General features: G+C 46.9%; 2 protein-coding genes across 3 annotated transcripts in view; one reads left to right on the plus strand and one right to left on the minus strand.

Annotated features, from left to right (window-relative positions):
- The window catches only part of CLDN16 (claudin 16), a 36,230-nt gene extending 13,350 nt beyond the window's left edge, over window positions 1–22,880 (minus strand). The window contains exons 1-5 of one of the 2 annotated variants that reach the window (XM_054835947.1): window positions 22,598–22,880; window positions 17,801–17,903; window positions 17,376–17,540; window positions 16,100–16,291; window positions 14,826–15,763 (exon numbers count right to left, since the gene is read on the minus strand). In XM_054835947.1, the coding sequence (XP_054691922.1) occupies window positions 15,624–15,763; window positions 16,100–16,291; window positions 17,376–17,540; window positions 17,801–17,903; window positions 22,598–22,711 (714 nt within the window). In that variant the 5' untranslated portion in view covers window positions 22,712–22,880 and the 3' untranslated portion in view covers window positions 14,826–15,623. Of the gene's footprint in view, window positions 1–14,825; window positions 15,764–16,099; window positions 16,292–17,375; window positions 17,541–17,800; window positions 17,904–22,597 lie in introns of those variants that run through there. The other variant, XM_054835948.1, reaches the window with a different exon arrangement.
- Window positions 3,435–9,653, plus strand: TMEM207 (transmembrane protein 207). Its single transcript, XM_054835949.1, has 5 exons — window positions 3,435–3,828; window positions 5,649–5,686; window positions 6,092–6,136; window positions 6,570–6,712; window positions 7,689–9,653. Exons 1-5 carry the CDS (start codon window positions 3,754–3,756, stop codon window positions 7,826–7,828), a joined length of 441 nt encoding a protein of 146 aa, XP_054691924.1. The 5' UTR covers window positions 3,435–3,753; the 3' UTR covers window positions 7,829–9,653.
- Window positions 22,881–23,275: the final 395 nt, after the last annotated feature.

A 23,275-nucleotide genomic window follows, 5' to 3' on the forward strand; every position in this document is an offset into this window, starting at 1 on the left:
AAGCCCGGGGCTGTCTCTGCTGACTCCTGTACATGCAGATGGGTTTGAGGGTCTAAGGACCAAATGAGGTGGTTTCCATGGGGTGGGTAAGGACTCCCTGGGGCAGCAAGTCCTGCTGAAGTGGTTACATCCCCTGTGGGAGCTTGATGACTTCCATCGCGGGAGCCATTTGGTTTCATGCCCACACTCCTCCCACGGACAAGCTGCTGCACAACCTCACTGCTCCGGATGGGATGAACCTTCTTTGCATTTCCAGCCTCGATTTATTCATGGCCAGTTTGCTCCCATTTGTTCCTGTGCCAGCACTGGCCATTAGCTTAAATAGCTCTCTCTGGCACTGGATTTATTCATCTCAGTGTGTTTGTAGGGAGCAAGCAGCTCCTTGCAGCTTTCATTTTGCAAAGATGAGATCGAAGCTGCTTTAGGTCTCTTGTTGCAGAGAGCCAATGTTCGCTCCTCAGTCCTCCCTGTTACCCTGCTCTTAGGCTAAACTCAATTTACCTGCCTTGAGTCTTCCCAGGATAGGCCAGGAGGGAAGGTCACAGCCTGGCTGAGCCCAGATACTGAGGGTGCAGCTGCAAAAGCAAAGACTGAGCCAGCCATGGTGGTGAAGTCGTGTAGGGAGAGGAGAGCTCCCAACAGATTTGGGCTGGAGGAAAAATTGATTGTGGTGGTGATGTGAAAACCAGACACTTAACTCGTCAGTTGACCTTAATGTATAGAGCAGGGCTGCCCTGCCCTTCCTTGTCTCCCTTCCACATCACATCTCTGTGTTCTCCATCCTGACCTATGTCCTTCCCTGTGTCTGTCCCGTCTCTCCTCCTGCTGCTCTCCTTTCTTGTTTTCTTTCTGAAAAAGTCTTTCACAGTCCCATTCTGGACTGTACTGGGAGGCTGGTCAGAGCTTAGCAAGGTAATTGCTTTCCCAAAAGTCATCCCTAGCAGCCACCAAATGCTCTGAAGGCAGCTAAGGAAGAGCTTTAAACAGGTTTAAACTGCTAGCTGTGGTCATGAGCTGCCAGGGGCTCTATGTAGGCTCCCGTTTGCTGGTAAATTCCCTCCCACTCTCACCAGAATCCAGAGGTCCCTGGGGTGTTCCCTGGAACTTTGGCTCAAACCAAAAGCATGACTGAAAAAATTTGTATGACACTCAAGCCAGCAAAGGCCATCAACGCTAGTGCACGTACATACAAGAACAAGCTCAGTTCCTGAAATTCAGACCCCTAATCCAACCTTGACCCTGTTGGACCTGACAAGTTAAATCAGCTTCTTCCAAGTTCCCTCTGTTTCCCAGCCTTGCATCCCCTCTCACGAAGCCCAGCAAGAGCCGGCCAGCAGAGGTGGTTTCTGTGGCAACTCTAAAAGTCACCCTTTGGATGGTCCTAGAACTGCACATCTTCCTCCCATCGAAAGGACCAGGCACTTTAAGCGAAGAGATAATGGACAATCATAAATTGCTGTATGTTGCAGTAGTCCCCGTTGCTGCCTGGGAGATGCATTTGTCACCTAGCAACGACAAAAGGTGATAAGGAAATAACAGATTTGTAATCTAATGGCCATGAGTTAACATCCACCGGAGAGCAGCCTCCCAAGTCCACTGATGAGGTGGATATAATTGATTGAGGAGGCAAGAGATACCAAACTTTTCATCAGTAAGTGGATGAGGAAGAGGGAGCAGGGGTTACCTTTCATGTATGTATATGCGTATGTGTGCATATATCTCCTCACGGGGGGAATGGCAAAAAGCCCAGGAAAAAACCCTCAGATGGAGGTAACCCTCGGACACAGAGCTACCCAGAAGATGAGTCAGTCTATTGCAAAACCCCGAAAGCAGCAGTGTCACAGTAGGCTGGGAGTGGGCAGGAGGGGTCGCAGCCTGCTGTGGGTTTCAGTGCAGAGCTCCTCTGCGCTTTCGGTGTCAGGTCCTGGCTGCCTCAGAGCAAGTGCTGGGGCTCTTGAACACATGAATGTCATAAAGCTGCTCAGCAGATCACACACAGGGAGAGTTTTCCTGCTGAAGCAGCAGCTCTTTTCAGTGTCGGGATCATGCCTGAAGCAAAAGGCAGGGCTGTTCGTGGACCCCCTCTTAACCAACTCTCCTCTCGACATCGTTACCAAGAATACAGGGACAGGCTCCACAAATTGCCACCACCACTTGAAACCTCTGTATGGGACCAACCAGCAGAAAACTTCAAAGTTTGCCTCAAGGCCAGGAAGCTGAGCATGGCAGAATTCAATTTTTCCCCTTTTCTTCTAGAAATAGACCCAGAACATACGCTATATGTTATTTCTCAGTACCAGGAGCTCATTGTGGTATCTGCCCCCTGAAATACTGGGGATGATCCATTCCATAGCTCTAAGTTGGAAGTACCCTGGGTGCTGGCATGAGGGAAGTAATTGTGAGAGGAAGCAATCTGAAATTAGTTCACTGATGGATGATCTCTTTGAAGCCTGAAATTGTAAGAGTCACAACGTTCCCAGCAAGTCTGTGCAAAGCAGGAGCTTTTTCTTTCAAGAAAACAGCTAAGAAATTGGTTTGGCAATTTGCTGTTGAACAAAATTGAAAAGGATTGGTCTGAACCACGACACCAACGTGTTCCAAATATGTATATTTTGTAGCACGTGCACTTAGCACCATTATGAGAGATGCTTTCTCACAGGGCATGGTTTCAGACGCCTTTATTTAGTAGTGAGCTGAAAGTAAATGTTTGAGAACACCAGGGTTTGGGCTGGGTTTATGCAAAACTTTAACGAGAAATAACAAACCTGGTTTGAGTATGTGTATCAGAGTTGGTTAGACTCCTTGACCTTTTAGTTGAAGCAAAGCCACAGAGGTGTATCTCAAGAGCAGCTTAGCTTCGTCAATCATTACTGAAGTAATGGCATCACAACATAATGCTTAACTTCTGGAGTGATGGCTAAACATATTCATGGCAACACCCTTTGTGTTAAATCTGGAAGATCCGTAGTTAATGGTGCATTTCAGCCGCGGGCTGTAAACTTCAGTGACAATCTATTACTGACTGCCGAACAAACTGGGATCGTCCGTTCTGCGGTGATCAGAGCTACGGTGCAAACCATCTTCCACCCCGTTTAACTGTGTCATCCGGACCGGTCCTTATATCGTGCAATGAAATTTTGTATCTCTTACGACAACCACTTGGGGGGGGTGTGATTTTTCAGATGCATTTTCCTAGCAAACCAACCCCTGGCAGCTGCGTAACAGCAGTAGAGGTGCCAGTGGTGGTTGTCTCAGGCTGGGAAGGGTTTCCTTCATCCATGGTGCACATGTTTGAGGTAGTAGGCACAGTGCATAGGAGATGGTTGGAGGTAGCTCTGCTTTTTCTATAATGCCAGAATTGCAGCTGAGGGCAACATGTAATGAAAGCATGGCTTCACAATACAGTCTCTAGTGATTCTTTATTTGTAGTAGGTCCTGTTAAATACAGCCGTGGGTTAATATGGAACTAAGCTTCAGCAACAGGAATTTGTGAACAGCTATGAAAATGCCGAAACAACTGCAAGGTGCTGACCTTAAACTAGTGTTCCTTTAACTTCTAGCAGCTGTTTGAGTGTGTCCATGCAAACCCAAATTCGTTCCCTGGCTAGCAGTAATTTCTGAAGCGCAGGAAGCCATTGGGTTATATGTTCTCTGGCTGAAGGCACAATGTGCAGAGAAGTTTTAAAAGCTCCAAATTACAGAGGGTAAAACACTGCTGCAAACAAAGCTCTTCCCACGTTTCTCGTGCTAGTGATGTGGAGACCTGGAGCTTTGTGTCTCGCTTCGTGGATCACAGGAACTGGAGTTCTGTGTTTAACCTTCTTCCAGGTAACCAAACCCTTCACTGGGACCAAGCTGGTTTTAGGGATTTTGTGGGGGAAAGATTTCAACTTTGCTATAATTTAGTCATCAGCCCTTTTTATTTTGGGGGGGAAGAATTTTTCTGAGGACCTGATGAATTTGGAGAGGATTTAACGTTCACAACAATCCTAATTAATGCAGAGAAAACATGACTGCCTTAATCCTTTATTATCTCTATGGCTGTTGAAATGGAAGAGCATGGGTCTTCAGCAGCACGGGTGGGTGTTTGGCTGCATTGATAGATTACTGCCTCAGAGCAGATGCACTTTGCTGCAGTTTAACTACGCTAAGGTAGCTCTGCTGAGATAGTTTGAAGGATGACAAAAGAGAGTCCAGAGGTTGTCATTCAGCCATGAAGAATACTCAGGGTACATGTAATCACAGCAATCAGCTGTCTGGTTTTGACCTGTTATTCTAATAATCAGTTGAAGTGAAAAAAAAAAATTAAAATATTCTGCACCAGGGTGCATGTGTGACATGGCAAATTAGCTCAGTTTTAAAAGGACACGTCTGGAAGAGTTGAAGCTTCTGTCTTTTTCTCTATTCCTCATTTGGGTTTCAACCGCTCATGAAATTTCATCGTTAATGTTTTATACGAAAGACTTATGATACCTAAAGACCTCTGATGAAACTAGGGACCAAAAGGCAGTATGTGCACAGGATCAGACACATTATAAAGATTCTTTGGGGTGATTTCTTGCTGTTTACAGTGATACGAGCTTTGCACAACAAAGTCCTTACAAAGAAGTCCTGTTAATTAGAGATGTAATGTGAGATCTCTCAATTATACATATTTGATACATATTTATAATACAGAAAAGAGCTTTCTGGATTGGCTCAAAGAAAATCAGAAATCTCCATGTGTTTTGGATATATGCAGAAGGAAATCCAAAGTAAAGTAATGATTTACAGATTACATTTTAATAGTTTTCTCCAAGAAATAAATCTAAATTCTTCCATCTTGCTCATTCTGCTTCCCAGTGTTATTGCAATTCTATACCTGATGTGAAGTTTTTTGTAGCAAAGTTGGGCAAGTGTTATAACACACCTAATGTGAGTCAGCCAAAAATTGTATTAAATTTGATTCAATCATACTGATGAACCACTCCGGCTACTTTTTGCCCAGATAATCTGAAACTGAGACTAAGATCAACAAGGCTTGTAAAAATAAACTTGCTTGAGTGGAGAGTAGAAAATATACCTGAAAAACTAGTTTCAGGTTCACATATTTGCAATACCTGAAACCTGACTCTGGGAATGATGCACCACTACTATCCAAAAACAGGAAAATGCTGGGTAGAGCACACATCTGGTCAAAACAGCTCCAATTTACAGCTACATTCACAATTAGCTACTGGAAAATGAACTACAGACCAAGAATTTGGTCACGGGACATTTTCAGTAGATATTTCTGAATAGCAAAGCCCAGTTCTGTAAACAGGTTTCCGACACCTGCTTGTGTCTCCCTGCGCTTGTCCTTCCCTCTTTCACATCAAAAGAAATGCTTTCCCCTGGGCCTAGCTTTCATCTGCAAACCGTTGAATTTAGCGAGCTCTCTGCAAGGTTGTGCACTGCTTTCGGTATGGGTTGGCTCAGACCAGAGACACGCCGAGGCGAGACCTCAGCCCTGCGGTCTCTAGGGAGAGGGCTGGTTCTCGTCCCTGCAGGAGCCAGCACCTGTATGGCTCTTCCTCTCCAACCTCCCCCTCTAAGATCAGTAATTATACTGGTAAATTATAAAAAAGCAACATGTATCTGCCCTCTCTGATTTACATGTGTGTTTTCAGTTAGCAGACTCTGAGTCGGACTGTGAGCTCGGCGAGAGGTGAGTGTGGCTCTCCGTTTTCTCACCCGCGGCTGCTCTCACCCTGGGCTCTTTTGGGGATGCTGTGCCCGGCACACTGACACGGCAGAGGAACAAGGGCTTCCAGGAAAGGGCCGTTTAGTTTTTCTTCCAAAAGAGGAAAGGGAGGTTGGCAACCTTTTGGGTTTTCAGCAAAAATGTTGGTGGCGAGTGCCAGTGTTGAGAGGCAAAACACTTGCATGCCGCTTCGTACATCGTCTGCATCTGCTCCCATCTACACAGAGAAACTTCTAATAGTGTTCCCTTGATGGAGGAAAACTTCTCAATCCTCTACTTTCTGATGATGCTTTTCTTTGTGTTGGCAGACATGTTGGAGCCGGTCCCCTCACGCTGCACTGAAAGTTCCTTTTATTTTTCCCTTGTTAGGTGCATTGGGCAGAGCGATGAAAACTTGAGCAGCTGGTATGTGTGGTAAGTTTCTGATCTGTTTTAGAGGGGAAAAACTGGCAAATAATGTTCTTTGATGGATATATAGAGAGAAAGGCATTAAGAGAGACTGATAGCTAGAGAGCATTGCTCCTGGGCTGTCCCTGTGTTCTGTCTTTACTGACTAATGGGAATCATTTATCCATATCCTCCTCACTGTACGCTGACAACTGAGCTGGGCAAAACCGATGAACGATTTCACGGAGAAATGTTTGAATTTCCAGCCAGCACTCAGCACTGAGACATTGGTTTCTGGAGACTTTGATCATGTCCAGTACGGTGATGGGGAAACTGCAACATTTAACGGCTATTTGCAAAAGATGTTAATGAATATGTTAATTTGAAGACATGCAGCCATCTGTCGGTGCTGCCCACAGATGGTGATGGTACTGTTCCTCCACTGCTGCCTCTGCCTCAGGTTCCTGATGTTGTTTTTCCTGGCCTTGCTCTTGTCCTGTGGGATCTGCTGCTGCCTGCAGTACTGGCTGAAACGGCGGAGCTGCCTCCTCCACCGACGCACCCTGGCCATCTTCGCGCTCAGCAGCTCGGATGCCTTTTGCGGTTAGTCCTCTCCCTACCTGCTGCAAGGTCCCGCTGGCCCTGGTGGGCTTCCTGTGGCCCATCCATAGCCCAGTCAGAGGCAGCCAGGCTTGAGTGGGAGCTGGGCTGCAGCTGGGTGCTGTGTTTCTGGTCAACAGTGGGGTGCCCAGCTTGGATATCTTGGGGGGATGTTCAGACCGTGGACTGGAGGGCTTAAGCAAGCCACATCCACCTTTCCCCAGCCGTACCTTCAGCTGATGTCACTGCTGGCCCTGTGTGTCCACGTGTCCCAAAGGTGCCTAGCCGGGGCTTGGCCATGCTAACACTGGAGGTGTGAGAGACCTTCTCCTCAGTGCTGGGGCGTTCAGCAGCCTGATACACGTAGCCATGGGCACTGCCTGGGTCAGGTAGCCCTTTCCAACACGTGACCTGAATTTCTCACTCAGGCAAGACCACATCAGTCTACTTGACCCACCCCAGAAGGCAGCTCAACTGACTGATACACCCTGGGGTCTGCCAAAAAGTTGTCAAGTTGGGTGCTGTTCATCATGGTAGCCACCCTCAGCATTCTCCAGGAGCACCCAGATTTTTGAGGACTGGGCTATAATGACAATGTGTAGCACCCAGCAACTGACCTGGAGTACTGCCAGCAGCATCAGCAGGCTGGGACAGACAACAGTCCCTCCAAGAAGAATAAAGCTAATTCTGTCGTTAGACTAAGCCCTTCCCAGAGGAGGTATTGCCTGCTTTCTGGGTGGTCACGAACAGTGTCTCCACAGGGAGGACCCACCCCGAACCCACCCAAATTCCTCTGTTCTCACTTCTTGTATCTGGAGTTTGTGGTGAGAGGCTTTGTGATGCCATGCTTCAAAAATTACATCCGTGCCTTTCTTGTTTCCAAGTGGTTTGGCAGCTCCTCCCAGGCTCACCCCTCTCACCCCCACACTTGTTCTTCACGCCTGTCTGCTGTACAATTATGGTTTTGCTTTTTCCCCAGCGAGTGAAGCACCTCAGTGCCCATTCTCCAGCCCCTGCGTGACTGCGGAGACGTCCTCTTCTCCTGCCCCAGGGTTCAGCCTTGGGGGAACTGAGTTGCCTCCATCCTATGAGGATATTATGAAGGAAAACAACCTCTAGAAACCACACGTTGGCTTTCTATGATTCCACTTGGTTCACCGGAGATCTTCCATTATGCTACAGTAGTGTGAGGTCAAATCAGCCCTTTCCACAGGTTGGCCAAGAGACTGAAAAGCAGGACGTATTTAATCCAAACATAAAAGGGGAGACAAAATGCAACAGAATAAATGCCAAAAGCATGTGCTGAATCTGTCACAGGAGCTCAGCTTGACATTTTGATAGGGCTCTGGATTTTGAGAAGCTCTCTCAGAGGTCTGTCTGTATTTGGGGTTTCTGGCTCAGCCTCCAGATTTATCTCTCTCAGGCTGCTTGAGCTGGTGCAACCCCGTGTGTTTTAGGACCAAATGTTGATAAATGACTTGATAGTTACTTCTGAAACTTGGGCTGCCTCCTTGACTCGGCATGGTGCCAACAAACACCCTCTGGCAAAGTCATGTTGTTCTAATACATTGTAATGCAATCATGCCACTCTGCGATGAAGGATCGTTTGCCACATTTAAAATATTTAGCACAGCATATCAGATTTGTCTAGTGCAAAAGGCAGCAAATTTATGGCCAGGGAAGGGAAAGCAAGAGATAGGGATTATGGGGGGAGTAGCAGTGGCAGGAGCTGGTTACAGAGCACAAAAAAAAGTGAGTTTGCTTATCTGAGCTCTTCTTAATTTCATGGTGACTGTCTCCAGCTACTCTTGCCCTAGCATTGCAGACCTACAGGCTTTGAATGGCCCAGACCCACACGGCAATTCCCCACAGACATGAATTATGGAGTTAGGTATTTGATGCTTAACTACAGAAATTTATTATGATAAAGAATGTCATTTTCTTTGCGGTGACCACTGCAAACAGGATGGAAAGAGACTTCAAGAAGCCATTTAGACTGCCTTATACCTAAGCAGGATCAGGTTTAGCTAAGCCATTCCTAGGAGGTATTAGCCTGCCTAGTTCTCAAATTACTGAGGAAAGATGCCGAATTTCCCCCTTAGCTGCATTCCAGATGAAAGCAAAGATTTCCTTTGTTTGTCACGGGCAGGTCCCTGAAGGCTGGATTCAGCCTGCCTGACCTCTCTACCTCTGATCTCTCAGTGGCAAGGGCTGGGGGCTGCAATCAGACCCCCCTTGGGGCAGAAAGTAAATGTCTCACCTAGTGCTGTGCCTCACATGCCTGGGGAGCCGCGAGCTCACAGTCGAAGTGGACAGCTGGGTCCATCTTAGGTACCCCAAAAGGCTAATGGAAGCCCACAGCCTGCCTCGTGGAGCAGCCCCCACCCCTGTAGAGCTGGGCTAGTGCCAGTTCCCCTGCTCAGGAAGGAAACTGGAAAGATAAATCTACTAAAGGTTATGAAGTGCTCACATAGTCTCATAATGAGGCTATATAAGTACCTTCGCTAGATAAAGAATTATAGCATATTTTGAGAGACAAATTCTCTGCCAGCACCACTGCAAATTATCTCTATAAAATCTTATTTTAGAAGCAGCTTTAATGTTTGACTCTTGTGTGAAAGGAAATAAATGTTACTGTAGCAAAATGAATGTTTGTGCCAGCAGGCTAAAATATTACAGGATTTATTAATAAGGAAAATTAGCAAGTACAGACTCCGCCAGCAGAGAAGTCGAGCAATTCCTGAGTGTCCTTTCACTGGCTGAACGTAGAAAGAATTGCAGGTAATCAGCACCTCTCAGGATCAGACCTTTTATATATATAACTGCTTCCACTACTCAACCCCTTCAATTTATGCCCTGAAGCATGAGATTTGATTATGTTTGTCACTTCAGCTTGCGTAGCCTGCTAGTGGGCATTAAATCAACCATCACTTCCTTCCCACCTACACACCGCATTTGCTTCAGTGACCCCTTCATGGACGTTGTCTGCATCTCCACAGGTTGTCTGCATTATAAGCTGCGTAAAACATTACCGTCCCCGGCTTATTAATTGCTTGGCTCTAAAAGAATTGCTGCCTTTAATTTCATTGAATGTCACCTTCTAATCAGGTGGCTGGAGAAGCTAACAAGCGAGGACTGCTCTGGTTTCGATGCCTCCATCACACTGCATCCCTCTTTCACAAAGTCCAGTAAGCGGCACTCATTACCCAGGCGGTAAATCCTTCCCCAGCCACCCAACAGAGGGCAAGCGAGGCTTTCAGCAACGCGCCCAGGAGGCTGCTGCTCTTCCAGAAACATTCGTGGGAAACAGGTTTGTGTTTCCGTGCTACTAGAGTGCATTCAAGTGCATTCAGCTTCATGTTTGGGGTGCTTTAATTATTCACAAAAGGAATAAAATTATTCCATCGAAATTGCTTTAAGTGGCTTATAGTAAAGCAAGCAACTGGCTGTCACCAAATTAGGCTCCAGCTGGAGTTACCAGCGTGAGAGGACCTGTGTGCTGTGGTACTTGTGCAACATGGCAGGAGCCCTGGGCACTTCCAAATACTACAGAAGACCAGGAGCCATCTGCAAAAAGAGTTTGTGTAGGGTTGATTAGGGAGGGGCATAAACTGACCTTGCTGCTGGTTTGGTGTGGGGAAGAAGAGTACCCTGAGAAGGGGCTCAGTGGGCACTGCCCTGGTCCTTGGCTTCCTGACCATTGAAATGGAGAAAAGGATGGGTTCCTTCCTTCTACAAATGTATTTGGGATGGCCCCACTGACCTACCGTTGCCTACAAAAGCTGCTTCTCCCAGCCTGCCCCTTTACTCCTAGGTGCTTCAGCAGAACGGACAAGGTTTCTCCAGACCTGTGTTCTCATTCAGATTTTGCCTGGTACCTTATGCTTTTGTAAGCACTCAGCCCTTAATGGCAGTTAATGCAGTTTGACTGGTGTTTCCAGAGTTATAAGGAAAGATGAGCCATTTCTTTATAATTCTTCACCTTAGGAATAGGGTGCACTTTGGAAAAGCACTTGTTCTCCTGTGACCCTCTGGCTGTTACTCATCCTCTGACTTATACTTCCTGCTAACTTTGAGAAGAAATGGCAAACTGCTCTAGAAAAACACAGAAAACACTAGGAGGCAGATGTATATCTGGGGGAACTTGTTGTCAGTAAGCCTTGAGAGGAAGAAATGGGAGCAGTGCAGAGGAGCTAATTGCTTGGTGACCATCTGGAAGTGAAAGAGAAAGGGAAGGTGGCAAGCCGCACGGCTGGACTTTCACCTCCACGTGTCAGGAGCTGAATAATAAAGTCATAAACTGGCGCTCAGGCAAAGTAGAGCGAAACCAGAGGCAGCTGAGCTGCCAGGGAATCAGTGAGGGCTGCCAGGAGGGTTACACACGAAAGACGTGAAAATAATAGAAATACTCATTAATCTGTTTTTTAGTGTCATCTGACGACTCTGGATTACGGGCTAAAGGCTTTTGCACAGGGAGGAAGAGGATGGGGCCGGGGACAGACGCTCACTCTCTTCGGGTCACTAGATGGCACAAGCCTGGCTCTTTCCTTTCTCGCTCAAAGGCACCCTACAGCAGGGACCCAATAGCTACCGGGAGAAAATTGCTCTCTGCTGCCTGTAAGAGTGCTTGGACAGAATATTTCGGTCATTAATCACTTGCCCACAATATTTAACAGATGCAGACGAGCAAACTGCGCGGGTCCAGCCCCAGCTGAGAGAGAAAACCTTGTTTTCTTGGTGAAATTTTATTTGTCTCTCTTTGAAAGTTTATAAAGTGACTGTAAGTGATATCCATAAAGTACATGTGCTGAAGCTGGAGATAAAGTCTGCCACTGTCAAAGAGCCACTGCTGCAGGTATGCACTGGAGTCAGGGGTCTGCAGCTATCAGAAAGGTCTGGGCAGCCTCCAAAATCACACCCCACTCTGCCAAGGGCAGGTCCTATTTGCGTTGCTGCCTTTTGTGTGTCCTTGCAGGACAGCAGTGATTTCCCTCACTGGAGTCAGAGCAGGTCACCTGGCAAAGCACCTTCCTGAGTGAAATTTGGATGTGGGGGTAGAGAAACACAATACTCAAAGACAACTGCATTTATCATATCTCACAAATATTATAATATGTAAAGAAAACAGAATTCTGAAGTAACATTCTTATCTGCCAAAAATACTTGTTCAGATCTACTGAATTCACACAAAAATCACATTATAATGTGTCTGAAAAGGACAAACATCCATATTTTGGAAAACATTCATGCAGCTGCAGTAGAATAGAGTCTAGTTCACAAGGTCACAGTAAGAGTGAGTCCTAATTACAGCCGGAGTTATTAAGAGCTCTTATGAACAAGGCTGATCGAGGTAATGAGAGGATAAACTACTGCAGGCAAAAAAGGACAGCCATTGCAGAGTCATTGTTTTATTTTCTCTGTCACTCGCATATATCAAAATGGGAAATCAATACCTATCTGTAGGGCATGAAATCAACTTAGCAAAGAGCTTACCTACAGGACTTTGCTATTTTCCATAACCTGTAACCAGCCGGAGCCCTGGCAGGCTGCACCAAGCTGTGTGCTGTCAGTGGAGAAGGCAACGAGGAGCCCCAAGTTCAAGGCGACACCACGGGCCAGGAACAGTAGGGAGGAAACCTGAGAGTCCCAGGTCTCAGCTAGGTCCGTGACCCTACCTATACCCTGGGAGATGAAGCAACAAGACTGAGATGCCCAAACATACAAAAATACCTGTTGGAAGTTAGTGAAAGTCTGGAGAAGGCTAACAGGCTGTTGGTACTGAAGGATTAAGCGTTGGGCCTCAGCTGGAAACTGCACCTGAGCAAAGAGCCTTAGTGAACCATCAGTGGCCAGGAAGGCAGAGTCAGTCTATCGTCATTCCTAGCGAGCTGCTGCTGAATGGGATGTAGGTAGGTATTAAGGAAATGCCTTAATATCTGAGCTCACGTGCAACGTCTTTGGCCTTAGGGACTGGTTGTGATTTTGAAAGAAAAAGTAAGTCCTGTGTGCTTTCTGGGAGGTTTTTTGCTAATGAATAAACAACCAAACTAAAATAGATTTGCATCGTGGCATGGTATTGAGCTAATGAGGAGTGAATACTGCAGTCATGAAATAAGGGTCAGAATTAAATCAAGCTGTGAATTAACAATTAAATATTAACAACTGATCAAAACATCAGATAGACTGTCAGCAGGATTTGAATAATGAAGCAATGCATCATTGGGTTGGTTGTTACCTTCTCCTAGTCCTCTTGTGCAGGAGATAGATACTTAAAAGCTATTGTAGAGTGTGGCTAGAATAGGAACATGTTAAAGAATTAACCCTTACTCCACAAAAAAACGAAACTTACTCTGCAAAACACAAAACACCTCCTGCCACCTTCAAACAAGCTGGAGACCCAGGACAAAGGCCCAGAAGTCTCCTCAACTATAGCTCACAGGAGAAAAAGAACAGGATAAATCAATGGTCTGAGATCTGCAATTACACCCAGATAGCAGGCGATCCCAGACTATTTCTCCTGTGCAAACAAGAAATAAATCTTCCCAGCAAGAGATAATCTTCATGCCTCAGAAAGAGCTATAGAAAACAGCAACAAGAGGCTGGCAGGTGTCCCCGAGTGTGCTAGTGGGGAGGGCTAACGTGCTGGCTGCATCATCTGGGAAGGATTTGATTCAGGATTTTGGTCCAAGTGATGATGTCGTGGCTCAGTGCCTTCTCCTGAGGAGCAGCCCTGTGCTGGGTGAGTCAGGCTGGGGCAGCTCACGGCATTGGGGCATTTCTCCTCCCTCGGAGAGACTGAGGCAGCCTTGGCCTCCCTGGGGAGGAGCAGGCGCTGAGGCACAGCTCTGACCCTGCAGTGGATTTTCCCTCCATCTCTTTTCCAGCGTGTCCCTGAAGGAGCAGGAGAGCAGAAGCACAGCCCAGGAACCAGACCCACAAACATCCTCGGAGCTTCTCTCCCCCAGCATGGTGTACCAGCTCTTCTGCCTCAGAAGCCCCACAGCAAATACATGCTTCTGACGTGACTGTGCAAAAGTTACAAACAAAAAAAACCTCTGGGTGCAGCTTTCTGCAATAACAGGCAGAAATTCCTATCACCTCCAGATCTCTATGCATTCTTGGTATAATCCATGAATTCATCACATTGCTTATAAGTCTTGTACTCTTCATCTCTCAGGACTTTGTGAAAAAGCTTCCATCACTTCTCCTACTGTGTTTACATCTGTTCAATATAGCTCATCTGTTGGCAGTAAGTTGCTTTTGGTTTGGCTAACATAAACGTCTGCCAACCAAATCAGCATGAACCCTGCAGGCACAAAGCCTCCCTCGCCCGGGCAGCAGCGCTACCACAAGGGCTCTTGCTGAGATGGTTGCATTATGGGCTGAGCCTTGTGGAGGTGCTTGAGCCCGTAGAAAAGCCATATGGACGTGCTGTTGTCCCTGTCCCAGGGCCTGAGTGTTATTTGATTAGGAGCCGTGTCAGGATCAGGTTATGTTTTACTGTTGCTGGTCAGTTCTGTGCTGCAGCAAAAGATGCTGCTTCCAGAATAACCTGTGAGAGGACTCAGCGCCTCTTCTTCCATCACAGGGGCTATCAGAGGTACCCTTTGGGACACAGCCCCCTCCATCCACAGCCACCCCGTCTCCCTCTGACCCTCATAACATAAGGCTTCACTTCATCTTGCCGGGGGCGGGGAGGAAGGGAGTTTCTCCGTCCAGTCTCCCCACTAAGCAGTCAGTGGAGGAAGCCTACTGCTGGTGGAGCCTCAGTACCCACAGCTGTGCACACCCTCCTGAGACGCCGCTGTTGTTTCTCCACTCCTCCTGAACAGGTATATCCCTGTGCCAAGAGCCTTTTCTCAACCCCTGGTGCCCATGGTAGAAAGGACTGGATTCGAGCAGTTCCTGTCACCCTAAGAAGACTGCATGGAAGGGCTGTCAGCACTTTTGCATCCGTCCTTAGGGAATGTGTTAAACCACACTGGGTTTTTTCACCAACCCTAGTGAAGACATGGCTGATGCTTTAGCCTCATCCAGCCTATAGCAGCCCGCATTGCAGCAGGGGACAGCAGTCCTGAACTGGATTTAAGTATCTTTTGATAGAAAGGCACAATAGATTTTTACTGTCGTTTATCCTAGTTTCTAGCTGGTATAGACATTTTGTCATGCACAAAGCCAGATCTTGGACCTTCATTCACTTTGTCCAGGCAAAACTTTTACTAAACAGAAAGAAGCTGGCAATTTCCAGATCTCAGTGAGTCTAGAGTATCCATACATTTTAACACTTACTGGAAAGGACTGTATTTGCAGGGAAGAATGCACCTGAATTTGCAGTGTTTCCTCAGTGCAGAGGTCCATGGGCCAAAGAGCAGGCCAGGCATTTAACACAGCTCTTTATCTTCTGCTGAACTCTCCAGCTGCCTTTAAGAGGAGTAGACCCCCATGCTGGGTGCACAGGGTCCAGATGTTGGCCAGACAATCAGTCCTTCTCTTAACCTGTATTTTCTGCTTTGTACCTTCTGTCGACACATTGCCAGACACAGAACAGATCCATCTTACAGTTTGGGGATCTTCATGCTGAACGCTGGGGTCTGATCCAGGAGCGGCTGATTTATCTCACTCGTGCCGATACTGTTGAGCCAAATGCTGAAAAAGTTTGTGTTGGTTATTTCAGTCCATGCTTATGCAAGCGGCCTCAGCACTCAAGACAACAGGAATCCTTAATGCAAGATCTTCTCAGAGATTACTTTCTTGAAGGAAGGGTTTTTTTGAAGCTCTCATAATGCAAACATTGTAGCATATAGTACATCCTTGAAATTTAATTTGCATCTGTATCACAACCACAGGAGCTTGGGTCTTTGCATAATCCACTACAAATAAAAGTGGAACTCTTTCTGGAGCACTTACCACCTCTTCACACTCTTGTGTCCACTGCATACATTTTGGCAGTAGCTGTTTGAGAGGATGGCAAATGCACGTTTGTTACGATTGTCCCAGCTGAGGAATAGCCTTTCCTCAAGGAGTAAGCAGAGTGGAGTCTTCCAGAGCTGGTCTCTGTGAGGCAGAGAAATAGGATCTGCTAACAAGTGCTTGGTGACTTTCAGTTGCAAAGCCTCAAAATGCAGAGGAAGCAGCACTCCAAGATATGACATAATAACACATTTTATATCATACTTACACCTCATCTCCCACCTGAAGACCTTGATGTGCTTTCTAGAGCTGCTGAAATAACACTATTCCCATTTTACATCTGAAGATATTGCTACTGGGGATGAGCAACCATCCTGAAGGATGTCCCTGAAGGACTTTCCCCACCCTGTGTGCCTGTAGCAGGCCCCAAGCGATGATTCTATCTCTGAGCTGTGTTTCAGCTCTGGCACGGATCCTCACCTCTGAAGAGATACATGCAGCAGGTGAGCAGGGCCCCAGATAAGAAACAGCCGAGTGACCCCGCCATGCCGAGCCAGCACGACCAGCCAAACTTGTACTGGATGCCCAGAAACACGTTGTGGAAGACCAGAGAGGAGCGCTCCACGTAGACGTCAATGGCATACCACACCGAGCCAGTAATGCCTGGGAGACCTGCAGGACAGGAGGGAGGTGCTACACAGAGCTCCCAGATGGACCACGAGGAGATGACAAACATAAAACCTGGAGCTATAGCCTGCTTTCTGCTGGGCCAGACTTTAGGATGGGAAGACCTTCCTCAGATGGCAGGTTTTGGCCCCTGTCACTTCGGTGGATTCACCCTGGTTCCTACTGGTATCAGCTGGATCGCTGTCAGGCAGAGACTGTGCCTCGCGGCTTGGCACTCACAGGCACCATCAGTGCCGGCTGGCAGCACTCGGGTTTCTACATTAAAAGGCAGAAAACTCCTCTTTTCTCAGCTCATTTATCAACTTATTGTAAAGTTACTTCAAGAATTTAATTTTCTAATCTGTTTTGACTTTCAGAACTTTGACAGTGTTTTTCAGACAAACTTTGGGAGGTGAATGGAGGATGTTTAAACGAACCTCTCAAAGTGTGCTCACAGTGGCTGGGGTGAGTTATGTGTTAGATCTGCCTATGCTGAAGCAGAGGTAGATGCTCACTATTAGCATAAAGTCAAATTAAATTACTTGGTACCTAGTTGGCTGTCGATATATTTTTGCACTTAAAAATTCTCCCACTGGCAATAACAACAAAACACCTCAGTCAATTGGGCATTTATCACCTAGGAGGGACAGATGTTATTATCTTTTTATTAGAGAGTGGCTGCAGAGATTTCGGGCTAAGTGACTTGCCCAAGGTCACACAATCTGTGTCAGAGCCAAGAACCGAACCAGGATGCCGGGACTTCCTAGTCTTTCAGCAATTAGGTCTCTCTGCCTTAACAAAACACTGACTTCTTCACAGTAAAACAGCAGTAAATGGAAGTCAGTCACCTCAGAGCCACATCACCTGTTCAATACATGAAATGAAAGCAAATAAACTCAACTGTGTGCTGTCAGGGGCAGGCAGTGAACAGAGGAAGCTATATTGCATAAATAAAGCAAATAGAGATTCTTCCCCCATATTTACCCTCTAGAAAATCACCAACTCCTCTCCTCAAAATAAGAGAAGGCTTTAAAGTTTCCCCCCTTTGCTGAAGGGTGTTCTGGAGGGTGGGGGCACAGTGGGGAAATACCTGCAATGAGCAACGTAACTCCAGACACCAGGCAGATGCGCAGCTTGATGAGCGGCTCATCGGGAAGGAATTTCATGCAGTCCAGTCCCAGGACGAGGAAGAAAAATCCAAAACCTGCCAGGATATCTGCTGTGATCATCATGGCTCGGGTCAGCACCAGTTTCACTGCAGGACAAAAGCAGATCATTCTAGTGCACAAGGAATGGAAATGCAGGTGGGTAATGGGGTCAGACCCCGTGGGAACGTTTTTTTCTGGGGTGAAGCTTTCTCCAATTTCCGCTGGGAGTAATACCTCACTGAGAAAAGAAACATGGCTCTAATATGTATGTGCACCAAGTGATGTGTCACTGAGTAGAACGGATGCTCTTTTTGTCTACAATCAGGTGTCCCCACCACTTGTAGAAACATCTTTGACTCTTACATACCAGGGTGCTCGGCGAAGATGGAGTCATACTCATCGCAAGTTTGGATCCCGTCAAAAACATTTGTGACACATTCCCACCACAGGCCACGGCATTTTGTACTCACCTGTGAGTTGAAAAGAGAAAGAAGTCCGTAAGTTAATATATCCACCAGCACAGTGGATGGTCAGCTAAGCCCTTCAACAGAGATCCCGGTCCGGTTACATCAATGGTCAACTGGAGTTGTTTATCTTGAAAAAGAAAAACAGCAGCAGGATGGAGGAAAAGGACAATGTTTTCTGTGTCCCTGCTAATGATTTTAAATTAGAGCAAAAGAAATTCCCACTAAAAATTAGGAAAAAACCCTTCCTATTGATAAGGATTAAAATTCTGAAGGAAATTTCTGGGCGGAGCTGGAGGGTGGCTGACGGGAGAGATCTAAGAGCAGGTTTGACCACTCCTTGCCAAATGTTTGTCTAGGCTGAGCTGGGCAGGGCTATGGACCAGACGACCTGAGACTTTGCTGTCCGTGCTCCCCTTACACCATCCTGCTGCCAAGAAGGAGCAGCTCAGACGGGAGTGTGACTGGCGGGGCAGGCGTTGCACCAGCAGCTGGGCGTCTGCAACGGGAGGTGGCTGCAGCACGGTGGAGGAGTGCTTTTCTGCAGATGTGAGCCCCTCCTGAGACATCAGACACGTGTGGAGGGCTGACCCCAAATGACTCAGCCATAAACACTGGCTGGGAGATGAGAGGCGGCCAGTGCTCATCCTGGCCCTGGGGCTCCTGGTGTCCTGCCGGCTGCGGGACCATGCGTGCCCGAGCCACACTCATCGCTGAGACATCCAGACTGGGGCAGGCGTTGCAGTAGCATCACGGCCAATCGCCTCTGTTGTCCTGAAGCCATAGATACCATTCCCAGCCCAGCCTTCCATAAATCACTTTAATATGGGAGGTATTTTCATTACCGATGCAAATATGGCAACAAGCACCTCTAAAACATTCCTGGAATTGCTCATACGAGGAGCAGAGTTAATGTTGGTGCAGCTTTGGACTCCAGCCTGCCCCGCTGCTGCCAGCGGCACCCGCTGCAGTTAATGGAAGGAGAAACTCTGCCGAGGAAAGGGTTTCACACAAGGGAAGGGGACCGGGCTTGCTTGGATGACGCAACAAATTCATTTTTTCTTGCACTGTGTAAATCACAAAGCAGATAATAACATATCTCAGCCACTTAATAAAGTCTCATTCAGGATGTATTGAAGCCTGTAGCCAACCGCAATATTTTCTCCACAATGCCATGTCTGAGCCAAACTGTACATCTTCTCTGTGATACTGCACTGTGGATTAAAGGTGAGTAAAAATGACTCGCTACCTCAGACTGGCAAAAAAGATACTATTTATGTTTGAATGAAAACAATCTACATGGTTTGTTCTGTGAAGGTGAAAACTACTTACAATTTCTCAGAATTTCAGGGCAGGTTTAATGAAAAATATCACCAAAAAAAAAAATGAGAAGCAATGCTGGGAAAACTTAGTTTCATTGATTCTGTGTTTTTCGAGAGAACAGTGTCATGTAAAAAAAATTGCCATGTTTATATCAGACGTAAGTTTTTACCGTGGCCCTTTTAATACAGCTGCAGCTCCTCTTCCGTCTTAACTCACTCCCATTCAGGCTGTGATTGAAATTAGCATATTTTTATTAAATTGCATTTTGTTCCACTTGTGTTTATACCATTTCATGTTCCTCCCAAACCACCACAGGCTCATTCATACTACTCTGCATACTCTCAGTTACTTCCTCACTTGCTCACATTAGTTTTGCTTTTAAATCTTACAAGCAGCAGCTTTGTCTAAATTATTTATAAAGAGACTAACAGGATTCCAGGCTTTGTCAGCCTCCAAGCAAAACAGAGGTCTTAAGGTGCAACATTTGTAATCATGGTCTAGCTTGTGAAATAACCCCCTTCCCAGACTAGAAAAAACTTGATAAATATTTTGTGTGTCTTGGGATGTTTCAGTTGTCACCTACTTCTGCTAGTGCTGAACATGGGCAGAAGCAGGGATCAGCCGATCTCTATGCAGCACGTACAGAGCCAGAGATAAATGTCTCATTGCCTGGTGCAGGAGTGATGGCAACAGACGTCGGAGGGGGGACCTGGGGCTGGCCTGAGCCACTGCTGAGCTATTCCAGTTTCTGTTATCTGCCTCTTAACCTCCTTGGCATCACTTGCCCCCCTCTGCTTTGTGCACGGTTTGTCCTTTCAGTTGTTAATCTGCTCCCAAACCACCCTTGGGCATCTGCTCTTGCACAGACAGCACAGACCCTCAGGCACACAGCAACTCACCACTGTAAACAGGAGAGGAGTCAGGGCTCGCTGGGGCATCATGTGGACGCGGAGGCAGCATGGATTTCTCCATCCCATGGCTGGACCCATGCACCATGTTGGTAGCACTAATTCCTCATCAGCTCTTTCCCCCCATAGCAAATCTGGTCCAGCTTCCCTGGGCCCAGCCAAGGACTCCCCCAGGAGCTAAGCATCACGGCCAAACTCCTCATCTCCCACTTTGATTACGAAACACATTGCCACGACCTGCTTTCCCTAACACAAGTATGCAAGTAAAACATAAATTGCATAATGACTGTAATATATATAATTATATCCTATGCATAATCTATAATTAATATTAAAATAATTCTAATACAAAAAAATGACAGAACAAGCACACACTTCCCCTTCTGGGGAAAGCACAGAAGACAAACGTGTGAGCGATGTTAGTCACAGTGTTTTACCGCACTGTAAAAAGGTGCCAGCATACAATGATTACAAGCCCAGCACGAGAGTAAAACAGGCAGCGTTTAACAGTAGTGCTAATATTTTTAATCCGCCTGTCACAGGGAGGGACTGTGTACACAACACAGCGCTTGCTGGGAAGCAGATTATGGGGTTTTTTCCAGCACAAAGTACTGCAAAAATTGACCCAGGCTTGCCTGATGCTCGCATGGAGTGCACCAGCTTAAACCACTTTCTGTGTTGCCATAACCTGGTTGTTTCTGAAGAGGAGGCGAGCGGCTGAGCACTGGCCGGGGCCCCCGCAGCCCCTCTGGAGGTGACTGCTCCTCCCCAGCAGCACCACAGCGAGGGCTTCATCCTGCCCAGCTGCTGGCGGCCAGGGTCAAAGCCAAGAGACTTTGTGCTGGAGGATGGAGTTCCTTTCTCCTGAAGTCGAAGTTGCCTGAATTACCCTTTTTCCAGCTGAAAAAAATGAGTCACTGTGGACTCCACATCTTTCTGGCCATGGACGGTTTACCTGCATTCCCCCGTTTAGAGAGGCAGTGAGTCATTAGGGCCATTAAGGAGATCAGTGGTCAGGGATTAAGGCTGGGGGCGTTTTTTCTCCATTATTTAGTATTCACACTCAGAGCAGGAATGTGAGAGTAGTGGCTGCTAATAACCAAAGTGGGTGTTAATGGAGCACTTGGTGACAGCCCAGCGCAGGTGCCTTTGTGCCAGGAAGACAAGGTGACACCGCCTCGGGGTAACGGACTGGATCTTTCCTAGACTCAATTCGCTTAGGAGTTGGGTTTCCCTCTTCTGTTTTTCCCACAATCTGGGATCCATTTGGCTTTTCTGAGTATACTGATATCTTCAGCTGACTGCAGACAATTCGCATCTTCCTGATATGAATCTAAAATATCTCCTAAATTAAGATGATAAATGAAGAGTGATATCCCAGCCAGCATCAGTGGATGCACGCTGTCTTCCCTGCAAAGAGGCTCACTGAGCAGACACGCTGACCATCAGCAACCACACCGCACTGGATCTATGACCACCCCAGCATCTACAGCTACCTTCCAGGGTGGGACTGGCAGTCAGATTGTTGGGATTTCTTGTGGCATACAGAAAAAAAGGTATCTTTCTTGTAATCAGTTTTATCCTTATTTCCTCAGATAATTCACCACTTGACGTGATGCAGCTAAATATTGCATTGCAATCACTGAGTGCAGAGGAGCTCTTCTGGTTTCCTATGCTGGAGAGCAGATAGAAAGTTTCCTCCTGATATATTCAGCCAAACTCTCTGTCTTGGAAGGTGTTTCACCTCTGCTGCATAAAGCATCCAGTTTGCCAGACAGCAGATTTCCACACTGTGGACCTGCAACGCTTAAACATACAGAAAGTGCTGGCTGCTCTGGGAAGAAAAATAACCTGCAGTACTGAGTGCTAGGAAATCGGCAACGGTTTGGGGTCTGGAGTCTCTGGGGCACACCTTGCATGTAAGCAGCATTCTGCTCCCTGATTTGCAATTTACTTTTGATGGTACCTTTCTCTAACATGAGAGTTCTATTGTCTGCACAAGTTCAAGATGATATTTTTGAATGCTGGATCTGACCCCATGCTCCCCATAAATTTCTGCTAGCCCTATAGCTCAATGGCTGTTAAGAAAAGCACTTGAAGAGCACAAGTGTACACTCCAGATTTTTCCACCATGAATTCTGACCTAGAAGATTAGAAATATCTCCAAAATATCCATGCAGGCTGGAGGTGCAGGGTAACCGTACTCCAGTTTGTGCACATTTAACCTAGAGCCTGTAAACCTTTCCTGAACTTACTGAGAGCAGAGTCTGGATAATAAAGTCTGGCAGAGACAATTACACAAAGTATCACTTTTCCTCTTCTCTTGCCAGAGTAATTCATTTCATTTTCATCCACTTTCATCCAGCACAACAGGGAAAAAGTACATGAGACTGGAGCAATGATGCCGGGAACCAAACTCTCCAGGACAAATTTGTTCTGATGATCAAGCTCTCCTCACCCTGATCTTACCTCCAGGGAGTCATCAGCGTTCACCATCCAGCAGTCTGTCCAGGTAGATGTTATCAAAAACCCAGTAGAGAAAAAGGCAAAAAAACAGCCCACATACTGGAGGAAAAACCTCATGCCAGCAGGTGATCCGGGGCGGGGAGAGAAAAACAGTGCCTAGCCCTTGTTCTTAAAGCTGGGGTAGAGGCAGAGCCTCAGTGTCCCAGGTCACCACCACCCTCTTCCAGTGGCCATGAACAGCGGGAACTTTTCACTTCTGCAGATGCCATCCGTTAGTGATGGCCACAGGAGCAACACTGACCTGCAGCGGGGATGGGAGGAGGGTGGGAGCACCCACGGGAGCTGCTGCAGCCAATCCGCCCTGCACGGGTACAGCTCTCGTCATGCCTGGCTGAAAAGAAATGGGGTTGTGCAGAAGTGGCATGCAGGTAACTGGAGTCCTGGACTTGCAAGGAAAACAGGTATCATTGCAGGTTTTGGCAAAGTAGGGATTAAAAAAAAAAAAGAATCAAAACTTGTTCTTCAGGGCAGAAGTTTTAAGCATTGCTAAGGGAGAGCTCTTGTGCACACACACGTTTGTTCCTGTACATTTGTTCATGCCTTAGCAATGAGCATCTATAAAGTGTCTTGGTGTAGATCCCAGGCCCTTTGGTTACCCTGTTGGTCTCTGATGCTGTGATG

Source organism: Grus americana, chromosome 9 (genome assembly GCF_028858705.1).
Source record: "Grus americana isolate bGruAme1 chromosome 9, bGruAme1.mat, whole genome shotgun sequence".
NCBI classification, from domain to species: Eukaryota; Metazoa; Chordata; class Aves; order Gruiformes; family Gruidae; genus Grus; species Grus americana.